Source organism: Elephantulus edwardii, unplaced genomic scaffold (genome assembly GCF_000299155.1).
Source record: "Elephantulus edwardii isolate Elephantulus edwardi_28Jun2011 unplaced genomic scaffold, EleEdw1.0 scaffold00016, whole genome shotgun sequence".
Taxonomy (NCBI): Eukaryota; Metazoa; Chordata; class Mammalia; order Macroscelidea; family Macroscelididae; genus Elephantulus; species Elephantulus edwardii.
The window spans coordinates 17,947,061-17,959,253 of NW_006399766.1; the positions used below are offsets into that span (position 1 = coordinate 17,947,061).

The window sequence follows — 12,193 nt, forward strand, 5'->3', positions numbered from 1 at the left end:
GTCGCTGTGAGGCTTACTCGATGGCCCCTAACAACAACAACAAAACCCGTGGAGGGTCAGCCATGGGTCAGTTCTGATGGAGCCCGGCAACAACACTAGTTATAAGGTGTTGCATTCCCTCAGCTGACTAGATTTCAACCAACCCACAATTACCCAGGAGATGCCAATCAACTCAGTAGAGACAGGCTCTTCTCTTGGGTCAAAACTAAAAATCCTCTGGGGGAAGAAGCACTCCAGCTAGTTTCTTGCAAAAACTCCAGCTCAGGTAAGTTTCTCATTCTTTATGAAAAGAGTCATCTAAGCTTTCCACCTAAAAAACTAAGGTAACATGGCACTATGACATCAGAACCCACAGAGAGTCCTCGGGAACACTGCCCTAAACCCACACCTATGAGCCCCCACTTTCTGTTCACATTTCAAATCCCTCAGCTTCTATGAGTCCACTGGACGACTCCCTACACTCCCCAGGAATCCATGCTAAACTTCTTATTTTTTATTTTTATTTGAATGAAAGTTTGCAAATTACACAGTTTTCCACTCAATCATAGGCATTTTGTTTTATAACATTAGTTACAATTGATTAATGTAGCTGATCAGAAACACCTGGAACAGTACATTGACAGAGAACTACCAGAAATACAAGCTGGGTCTATAGGAGGTCATAGCACTAGAGACATTATCGCCAATATTAGGTGGATCTTGGCAGAAATCGAAGAATACCAGAGATATATCTATCTTTGTTTCATTGACTATGCAAAGGCATTTGACTGTGTTGATTACAACAAATTGTGGTTAACCTAGAGGAGAATGGAAATACCAGAACACTGGATTGTGTAAAACTAATACTTTTACCAGGAACCAGTCCTCAGAACAGAGTAAGGAAACATGTACGGTTCAAAATCAGTAAAGGAGTGGGTCAGGGAGGTATCCTGTCTCCATACCGTTTCAATCGATATGCAGATCATTTGGGAGGCTGGGCTTTCTGCGGAGGAATGTGGCATCAGGATTAAAGGAAGCCTCATCACCAACCTACATTATGCACATGACACAACCTAGCTTGTTGAAAATGAGGAGGACCTGAAGAACTGGCTGTAGAAAGTCAAGGACTATAGTCTTCAATATGGATTGAAGTTTAACATCAAGAAGATAAAGATTCTAACCACTGGGTTAATTGGCAGCACCATGATGGATGGAGAAGAGATTGAGGTTGTTGAGTTATATCTTGTTCAGCTCTGCAATCAATACTCTTGGCATCAGCAGTCAGGAAATCAAAAGACGAATTGCATTAGATTCAGGGACCTCTCCAGATTACTGAGAAGCAATGATGTCAGTATATTGATTAAGGTGCGCCTTATCCACTCCAGTCTTTGCAATTACTTGCTATGCATCCGAGAGTTGGACAATGACTAAGGATGACAGAAGAAGAGTCTTGGACCTACTGTAGACTACCAAGAAAACAAATAGGTCTGTCTTGGAGAGATGAAACCAAGTTTCTCCTTGGAAGCTAGGATTTTGAGCCTTCGTCTCACATACTTTGGGCATGTGTCATGTCCTTGAAGAAAGACATCATGCCTGGAAGGGTGGAGGGAGAGCACAGGAGAGGAAGACCCAGGATGAGATGGATTGATACAGTGACTAGAGAAATGAGAGAAGGTGTGTTGGAGTCAGTGAGACTGGCTTAGGACAGGGCAGGCTTCAGAGCTATTTTACATAGGGTCGTTATGAGTCTCAGAAGACTCCACAGCACCTAACAATAACAACAACAATGTAGCTGATTTATTATATCTAAACCTGGGGCCTGGTGTTAATTTCTGTTTGCAATGAACATTCTCCTAAGTGGTATAGCACTGCTCTTGTCAATTTACTCTACTAAGGAAACTTGGGATTGCTATGATACTGAATGTCGTGCCATTGGTGTCTCAAATGCCATAACGGTTACACATGGTTAGCAGTGTTTAGTGGAGCTCCCAGATTAACAGGCTTGGAAGCAGGTGTAGCATCCACTTCCTAAACAACATACCTCTGGAAACTCTATGGATTTAGAGAAACAATATTTATAGAACAGGGTTAAGGTCTTTTGTTCATGTTGTTGTTGTTATTACATGCCATCGAGTTGCTTGCGACTCATAGGGACCCTATGTACAACAGCCCTAAACCCTGCTCTATCCTGCGCCAACCGCACTGTCTCTGACACTCCCATCCCAATTACCCTAGTCACTGAATCAATCCACCTCATAGAGGGCCTTCCTCTCCTGCGCTGTCCCTCCACCCTCCCAAGCATGATGTCCCTCTCCAAGGACCGGTCCCTCCTCACAACATGTCCAAAGTATGTTAGACGGAGCCTCAGAATCCTTGCCTCCAAGGAGCCACCCGGTTTAACCCTTTGTCGGCAGGCTGAATCTGTTTTCTTGGCAGTCCATGGTATATTCAATACTCTTCTCCAGCACCACAGCTCAAAGGCATCAATTCTCCTTCTATCCTCCCTAGTCATTGTCCAACTCTCTGATGCATAACAAGTACTTTTGTTCATAGGGTCGCTCATTATGAATCGTGTTCAACTCGACAGCACTTAACAACAACAGTCAAATGCTTACAGTATATTACTTGCCTCTTTGTCCACATTATTTTTATTTATTACTTTTTCACTCCCTTCTCCCTCAAGTCCCATCTTTGTTAACCCTTGAAGATGGAGTCCATTTTCATGTAAACGTTTCCTTAGTTTTTTATATTGCTGGTCTTGTACATAACTGTCCTCTTGTGACTAAATTATTTCACTCAGCAGAATTTGTTCTAGATTCATCCATGTTGTGCAATAATTGATACATTCTTGGTAATTCTGTAGTAGAAAAATTTAGTACTCCATTGTGTGCATGTACCATCGTTTCTTTATCCATATGCCCACTGATGAACATCTGGGTTGTTTCCAACACTTGTAAATAATGCTGCAATAAACATGGCTGCGTATGTGACAGTCTGTGTCACAGTTTGTATTTCTTTGGGATATGCAACTATGAGTGGGATTGCTGAGTCCAATGTTATTTATGGTTCCACCTTTTTATTAAAAAAAAATTTTAAAGTAAAGACAGATTTACTGTCCCAAAGAGACAGATATCCCTCCTTGAAAAGAAATATGGAGGAGAGGCCTATTTCCAACTTTTTAAGGATACATCAAGCTGTTTTTCATAATGGTTGCACCATTTCACATTATCACCAGCAGTGTATGAGTGTCAATCTCTCCACGCCTTGGCCAATATGTATTCTTTTGCTGCCAGGGTGAAGTGATATTTCACTGCTCTTTTGATTTGCATCTCTGTCCAGTTCTGGTGGCATAGTTTGTAAGGAGTTGTGCTACTAACTCAAGGGGGTTCTCTGGAAATTGGAACCCACCAGTGGCTCTTCAGGACAAAGATGGGTAATCTCGTGTGATTTGTAGCCTCTCAAAATCCATTGGAATGTCAGCTATGGGTTGATTCCAACTTGATGGCTATGAATAATGAACAATAGGTAATTAGCTTGAAAATTGCTTCCTCTTTATCGGTCATTTGAGTATCTTCTTTGAGGAAGGACTTATTCATGAACCTGGCATGTTTTTTCATTTCTGTAGATCTCTTTGTAGTAATAGTTTATCATTTGCTTTAGAGCAATCTTTTGTATCTTTAGAGTGACTACCATAAATGCCCATGTTTTACTAATTTCCTTTTCATAGATCTCTTTGTTACTGTAGAGGAATGTGACTAATTTTTATATGTTGATATTGTATCTTGCCACTTTCCTGAATCAGCCAATTAGATCTAGTAATTTTTTTTATGAAACCTTGTTGTTGACTGCTGTCGAGTTGCTGGTGATTCATAGCAATCCTATGTACAATAGCTCTGAAGCCTGCCCTGTTCTGAGCCAATCTCACTGTCTCCAACACATCTACCCTAATTACCCCACTTACTATATTAATCCATCTTATCCGTAGTCTTCCTCTCCTGTGCCATCCCTCACCTTTCCAAGCATGATGTCCTTCTACTGCCTACATGCCCAAAGTATGTGAGATAGAGCTTAGAAATCTTTGCCTTCAAGGAGCAGATTGATTTCACCCTCTCTAGGACAGAACTGTTTATTCTCTTGGTGATCCATGATATATTCAATACTTATTTTCAGCACCACAGCTCATAGGCATTGATTCTTCTTCTACCATCCTTAGGTATGGTCCAACTCTCTGATGCATAGCAAGGATCAGGCACACCTTAGTTTCTAGACTGACATCGTTGCTCTACAGTACTCTGGAGAGGTCCCTGTCAGCAGATTTTCCTAATGCAATTTTTCTTTTCCCTTCTTTTTTGGCTGGTGCCAAAAGTGTTGTTTGTAGACTCGAGCAAGCTGAAATTGGTAACAATCTCAATATCTTCCCCATCTATCATGGTGGTGCAAATTGACCAAGTGGTGAGAATCTTTGTTTTCTTGATGTTGAGCTTCAATTCATACTGTCAATTCCCAGAGCCTTACTTTTTTTTCCAATGCTTTTAGTGTGGGTTGGACTTCTTCCTTCAGTACCACTGGTTCTTGATCACAGCTATTTCCTGAAATAGTTCAGTGTCAACCAATGATTCTGTGTATTCCTTCCATCTTCTTTTGGTGCTTCCTGCATCATTCAACATTTTGACCATAGAATCCTTCAGTATTGCAACTCAAGGCTTGCATTTGTTCTTCATGTCTTTAAATTTGAGAAATGTCAAGCTTATTCTTCCCTTGTGGTTTTCTAATTCCAGGGCATTACATATTTTTATTATAATACTCTCCTTTGTCTTCTTGAGCTGCCCTTTGAAATCTTCTGTTCAACTGTTATTCCATTTCTTCCTTTACTCATGTACACTGAAGAGCAAGTTTCAGAATCTTTACTGTCACCCATCGTCTTCTTTATTTCCTATCCCTTTCTTTTAAGGTATAAAAAATACAAAAAATATTAGAAAGTTACAAGAACTGAAGAACAAATTCAAGCCTCAAGTTGCAATAATTAAGGTTGCTTTGGGCAGAATATTAAATAATCCAGGAAGCATTAAAAGAAGGTGGAAGGAGTACCCAGAGTCACTGTACCAAAAAGAATTGACTGACAAAGAAGAATTTCATGAAACAATGTATGAGCAAGAGCCTGTTGTGATGAAGGAAGAAGTTCATGCTGCTCTGAAGGAATTGGCAAAAAATAGGCCCCAGGATTGATGGCATATCAACTGATATATTACAAAAAACAGATGCTTTCCTGAATGCTCTCCCCAAGTTGTGCCAAGAAATCTGCAGGACATCCACTGGCCAACTGACTGGAAGAGATCCATATTTGTTCCCATTCCAAAGAAAGGTGACCCTGTTGATATCACCAACAGAGTGCAGAAATTATCAAACAATGTCATTAATATCACATGCGAGCAAAATTCTGCTGAAAAGTATCCAAAAATGACTGGAACAGTACATCAACATAGAACTGCCTGAACTGCAGGCTGGATTTATAAGAGGTTCTGGTACCAGGGATATTATGGCTAATCTTAGATGGATCTTGGTTGAAAGCAGAGAGTACCAGAAGAATGTCTATCTGTGTTTCATTGATTATGCAAAGACATTCAACTGTTTGGGTCACAACAAACTGTGGCTAATCTGAAAAGAATGGAAACCCCAGAACACTTGATTGTGTTTATGCGAAATGGTGTCAGTCAGGAGACTAAAGTGCACCTGATCCAGGCTATAGGCTTTGCAATTACTTGCTATGCATCAGAGAGCTGGACAATGACTAGGGATGATAGAAAGATAATAGATGCCTTTGAGCTGTGATGCTGGAGAAGAGTATTGAATTTACCATGGACTACCAGGAGAATATACAGGTTCATCTTAGAAAGGGTGAAACCAGTCTGCTCTTTTGAGGCAAATATTCTGAGACTTCGTCTGACATACTTGGAGCATGTTACAACAAGGGGCCAGTCCCTGAAGAGGGACATCATGCTTCAAAGGGTGGAGGGACAGAGAAAGAGAGGGAGACCATCGATGAAATGGATTGATACAGTGACTGGGGTAATAAGGGAAGGTGTGTCAGACAGTAAAGTTGGCACAGGATAGAGCAGGTTTCAGGGCTGTTGTACATAGGGTTGCTATGAGTCACAAGCAACTTGACAGCACCTAACAACAACAACAATACTTAGACCAGGAGGTAGTTGTCAGAACAGAGCAAGGAAATACTGCAAGGTTTAAAATTGCAAATGGTTTATGCCAAGGATATGTCCTATCTCCATACCTTGTCAATCTATATGTGGAACAGATCTTCTGGGAAGCTGGGCTCTATGAGGAGGAATGTGCCATCAGGATTGGAGGAAGACTCATCAACAACATGCATTATGCAGATAACACAACTGAGAGATAAGAAGCTGAGGAGGACCTGAAGTACTTGCTGCAGAAGGTCAAAGACTGCAGCCTTCAATATAGACTAAAGCTCAACATCAAGAAAACATCACAGTCCCTTGTTCCCATACCTAGTTAGACAGCTATTCAAAATGGCAATACTGCTTCCATTTCCAGTTTACAGTTCATGTTACTTCTCTCTCCTTATTCTGTTTTCTTTCCATTTCTTCCTTCAGTTAGTGTTTGAAGTACTACTTTGCCAGGGCTCCAGAATTATCACGGGGTGTTTTCTGTCCTCTCAGCTAAAGAGAATTTGAACTGTTGTCTGTCTGGTGTACCATTTTATCCGGAAGTGCACGCTGAACTTTCACTATTCCTTGTTTTGCCTTAAGACACTGTGACTCAGTATGGGCCACTCACTGGGATGAAGGTCTTTTGTGAATTCATTTTACCAGAATTCCCCTGACGCTCACCATCTCAGAACAACAAAACACTCAAGGACTCCTGTTTGTATAAGAAATGTTTGTGCAATCAGAATCCAAGTCACCATTGACTCCAATATGTCTAGATATCTACTATCCTGTCCCTGTTTTAGTCATCTTTCTTTGTTTACTCTTTATGCTTCTCTTTGTAGTCAGATGCGGAAGTGTTGAAGAGATTTCAGAGAAGGTAGAAGGGAAGCAAGCTAAAAAGGACAACAGCAAAAAATGAGGGTGGAAAAGCCCTCTCTTCTTCCCTTACAAATGCCATTCCTTCTGCCCCTATAAAGTATCCATATTTAATTCAGCTGAACTGTTACCCACTAAATATTCACAACAGAATGAGGACTGGAGATGATAGAACTGCTGCCAACAAAGAACAATTCCCTGACAGAGCCATTCAGGCAGGAAGGCTAATGTTAACTGCAGACCCTTCTATTTTGTGGGGAAGGGTTACTAAAAGGTATTCACAAAATAATCAGCTGGTGGGCACTGTAGAGAATATGCTTGACTTACCCGATAAACTGCTTTAAAACACATTTGAAACCCTTTAGCTGAATCGGTTTCAAAATCAGAGAGTGAATCCACTGAACAGACATCCCTTGTACCTCTCTGGGAAAGCTGATTGCCAGCACCTTGAATTGATACCCAGCAATCAGGTTGATTTCAATTGCTTTAGTCATTTGTGAAATCTTCATTTTATTAAGCAATTCAAATTTCTTTTCTGATTTTAAGAGTTTGACTTAAGTGCAGATTAACATTCTGTCTGGAGGAACACACATAATGTGATGCATATTGTAGATAATGTACAGTCAGTTCCATGGGCCCCAAGGCTTAGGATTGGCAAATGCTTGCCTGTGCCAATGAAGAGAGACAGAGTAAAAAATGAAAAATGGAAAACAAAACCCCCAATAAACCCAGTAGTTGGAAGCACTGTTATCTCCCTGGTTCTGGAAAAGATCCTGCAAACTCAGAGGTGAGACAGAGTTAATTTTATGACCTTTTAACATCATATTTTATTATATGCACCTGAGGATCATCTGACACTTAGGATTGTTAACAATGAAATGAGAACAGAGGCTTTCAATAATATTATCGATTTAAGCAGCTTTGTGCAGATGAGGTTTTACCATCTATATAGTTAAATGAAAAAGTTTGTATGTCAGTCTGTTCTACAACAATAAGTAAAACTTATAGGGGAAGCTAGGCCACAAAAATGGGAAGGAATACCTATCACTCTGCCTATTAGCATATCTGTGCTTGTCCAGCATTTCATCAACCAGATTTGCATCTGAAATCAATCTCATTTCTGCATTCCTTTTCTTACTGGCTACATATTCAAGCCTCTATTAATTTTAAGTGGGTTTCCCTCCACCAAAGCAACTGTTCAGTTAGGCTCATTCCCCCAAAGGTGTCAGGAATAAAATTTTGGACAAATATTCACTCACAAAGTGTCCTAACTTGGAAGTTGGGCTTTTGGGTGTTTTCTGGAAATGAGGAAATCTTTCACAAATAGCTCCCAGGCTGCCTTGCCATCACTTGACAGTGGCCAGATCAGGTCCTGGGCCATGTCCTGCCAAGGGACTGAGGGGATTTCCTCTTCAAGGACACAGGGGCCATCAGCAGGGTCTCCATCCCCAGCAACACCACAGACCCTAGGTTTACTACTCCCTGAAGCAGGAGGCAGCATCAGAGCAGGTCAGGTGACAGAAAGACATGCCTGACCTGACCCCTGACACAGAACAGGGAGGGAGAGGCGCCATATTCACCGAGACTCAATGATTCTTTTCACGTAGTGTCTGGCATTTATTGAAAAGGAATAAAAAACAACAAAAGAGACTTTTTGTCCAGGTGGTGTTCAGGAGAGGGCAGACGGCAGGGGTCCTGTTTTGGAAGGAAAGGCACACATCTGAGAGACAGCTGCAAAAAGAGAAGTGGATCCCGGGCAACGCGGGCCAGTCAGTCCACGGGAGGAAAGGAGTCAGTGGATGTGGCTGCCAGGTCCACGTGGGCCGAGGTGCCACCTGGCAGGAACAGAACAGGTGTCCAGAGTGGGGATGGCGCAGCCTGCTGCAGGAGGATGGCCGGTCCCCTGTGGGTCAGTGTCCAGCGGCCAGCTCAGGTCCCCCTGGGTGAGTCCCGAGGGCCAAGGCGGCAGTCTGTCGTGGGGTTGGGTGGCCGAAGTGGCTGTGGTCAGCGCAGGTGTCTGGGCAGATGGACGCAGGCCTGGTGGTGGGGCGCGGGCCCCTGTGCGGTGTGTAACGGGAGCCCGGCTTGCCGCTGGGGCGCAGGACAGAGTCCAAATGTGCAGGGCAGGGCTGGGCGGCCCGGCAGGCAGGGCGGCGGCTGGCAGGGGACTCAGGCTGGGTGGCAGCGGCGGGGACCTGGAGCAGCGCTATTTCTGGAACAAAGGCAAGCACGGGAAGGCGGGCGGGGCAGAAGCTCGGGAGAGCCAGGTGGTGACGGCCGGGCAGCACCGGCGCGCGGTGGGGGGCTGCAGCCTCCTCCTCCTCCTCTTCCTCGGCTGGCGGCCAGGGGGCGCAGGGACCCCTCCCCTGCACCGTCCCCAGCACCGGGGTGGAGGCGGGGCGTGTCACGGCCTAGAAGTCCTCGTCCTCCTCCCAGCCAAAGACCCGCTTCATCTCGGCCAGGAAGCCCCGGTAATCTTGGAGGAGGGGGCTCCCCGACTTGATGTAGGGGATCACCCACTGCAGCGCCCGCCCCGTCATGCGGGTGATGAGGAACGTCACCTTCAGGCCGTCGTTGGAGAACGTGGTCTCGTCCACGAACATGTAGGAGCCCGTCTGCACGATGAACTCGGGGAGGCGGTCGGTGTCCCCGTCAAACAACTCGGGGAAGGGAATTGGGTTCCTCCAGCGGCGCGTCTGCGGCCACCGGTGCCTGGACAGGAGGACCTTCATCAGCTTCACCCGGTCCTCCATCGCGAGGTGCTTGCTGGGTCACTGTGTCTCCAGAACTGTGTACAGGCCTGGCCGGAAGTGCGTGTCTGTGGAGAGGGGCTGTCCTGGGGGGGTACAGGAGGGAAGGGAACTTGTCAGCTTTTGCAGCTGATTCTTCAGCACTGCGCAGGCGCAAGGGAGAGGAAGGGGGCGTGGTTGGACTGTTGCCTGGAGAACCTACAGTAGTTTTTTTAACGTTATCTGGAGGGCGGGGTGAGGGTGAGGGGCGGGGCCGAGATTTTCCCACGAGGGCCGCCAGTGAAATTCGGAGATCAGGGAAGAGATAGGGAACAATTAAGAATTCTGATTCATTGGAATACCCTGGCTTTTAATGATCTTTATGCTCTGGGTTGATAATTTTTTCCCTGTTCCTGTTCTCTATCTTCTTTACCCTCACTACACTCTTACTCTATGGTCCTTAATCCTATGAATGTTATTTAATGTGATTTTGAAAATACATTTTCCTGCCTATGTCTTTTATATGTCACCTGGAGAACCATAGGCACTGCTGGTCACTTTGCAACTTAGTGGAATAAGTAACTGGCAAATATAATTCGCATTTATGCACCTTGACTTGGTAATGTATCTTTTTGCTGTGTGTTATTTAACTGGTTACAACTCATAGTGACCGTATTGAACAACTGAACTGGACGCTGACCTATACTGCAGTATCCTCACCATCTCATAACATAACTGAGCCCATTGCTATAGTCACCTTTCCAGTCCATCCTGCTGAGGGTCAAATATTAAGATATCTTGCAAATACCTAATTGTTGTTGAGTACCAGCCAGTTGGAACTGACCCATAGCTGACCCCCCAGTTGATTTTCAGAGGCAATAAATCTCATGGGAGGGCGTAGCCCACCTTTCTACCATAGTGGATTTGAAAATGCCTTTGGGATTGCCATGCATTTCTTATCATCATGCCATCAGAGCTCTGATGCCTTATTAAGAGACAAAAAATAAAGGAATACATGATTAGGTGTTATTTGCATGACAATAGCCCAGAATAAGAGGTGTATAGTAAAGTGGACTGGGGGGATTGTGCAACAACGAAAAATTTTTTTTACACATCTATGCAACATTCCTTTATTACATAATCTTTTAAGTTGTGGTAGAGCACATATAACAAAACACTTGCATTTCAAGTATTCCTATGTGCACAATTCAGTGTCATTTGTTAATTATGTGTGACATATGTGGACATAACTACTATCTTCTTCCAATCTTTTCCATCACTCTTAATAGGAACTCAGTGGCCCTTAAGCACTTATTTCTCATTTTTGTAATAAATGTGTATGCATGAAAACATTTGCCATTTCAACTACCCTCACATGTACAGTTAGCCCATCAAACAAACAAAAAACAAACCCAGTTGCAATCATGGCGCCCTTTCACTGGGCTGCAAAGTCTGTTCACCCTAACATCACTTGGATTGTCGTAAAGCATTCACTGATGGATTTAGTCCATTTCCCCGGTTGTGGTAGTTGGCTACTACCAAACAAAAGGTCCATTTCTCTCCCTCATGATTCTCACAGCCCAGTTGTAGGGCCTGGGCAGGTAATTAATCAGGTAACTCCAGCAAGATAGGGCTGGTAGCACAAGTGCCAACTGTGGACCTGGCTCACCCTGGGGTGCAGGCTGCTCTGGGAGCAAAGAATTTTTTTAAAGCGGAAAGCAAACTGGGGATGGGTAGAGAGGAAAGTGTGCAACAGTGAATGAATGGGAATCCAAGTTCTTGATAAACCTTTGTTAAAATCTCAATGCATTTTTTTGTAATAAGAGACAAAAAGAAAATATAAAAAAATCAACATCTCAAATGTATAAAGTTAGAGTCAGAACCAACTGTTAGCTAACCCTCCAGCCAGTTTCTGGGGCTGTGGATCTCCCAGGAAGCAATTGCCCATCTTTCTCCCACAGAAGTACTAGTAGACTCTAGCCAGGAGAGGCAAGGCCTTTGGGTTAGTAGTGCACATTCTTACAGATTAAGCCAGCAGAGCTTTTCCAAAGAAGCTGTCTGGTTATCTGTGCAGCCAAGGCGTTTTTAAGAGTTAAAGATGATCAGTTTGAGAAGTTTTATATTATGAACTATGTTTCCAGGAACAAAGTTTTTAGGAGTACATTTCCTTAAAAAAGAAAATAAAGAACAGAAAGAAATTGGGCAGCAAAAAAAAAAAAAAGAGTTAAAGATGGTAAGACTTTATCCCATACTTGGATCAGGAGGTATCAATTTCATGCTTACAAATGTATAGGATCAGTGAAGGAGAGGAACACCCGACAATAGTTAAACTGACACTGTGACTACAACAATGGGCTTGATTGACACAACAGAGATTGTGAAATGGTGTAGGATCAGACAAAGGTTCAATCTATGTACATTGAATCA

General features: G+C 43.4%; 1 protein-coding gene and 1 pseudogene across 1 annotated transcript; one reads left to right on the top strand and one right to left on the bottom strand.

Annotated features, from left to right (window-relative positions):
• The window catches only part of LOC102860708, a 14,436-nt pseudogene extending 7,414 nt beyond the window's left edge, over positions 1–7,022 (top strand).
• Positions 7,023–9,448: 2,426 nt separating this feature from the next.
• On the bottom strand, positions 9,449–9,790 carry LOC102877058 (protein FAM127C-like). The gene has a single exon (XM_006881814.1). It carries the CDS (start codon positions 9,788–9,790, stop codon positions 9,449–9,451), a length of 342 nt encoding a protein of 113 aa, XP_006881876.1.
• Between the last annotated feature and the right edge of the window lie 2,403 nt (positions 9,791–12,193).

Excerpts from the sequence above, each read along its gene's own strand:
- LOC102877058 (XM_006881814.1), bottom strand. The coding sequence starts at position 9,790 with ATGGAGGACCGGGTGAAGCTGATGAAGGTCCTCCTGTCCAGGCACCGG.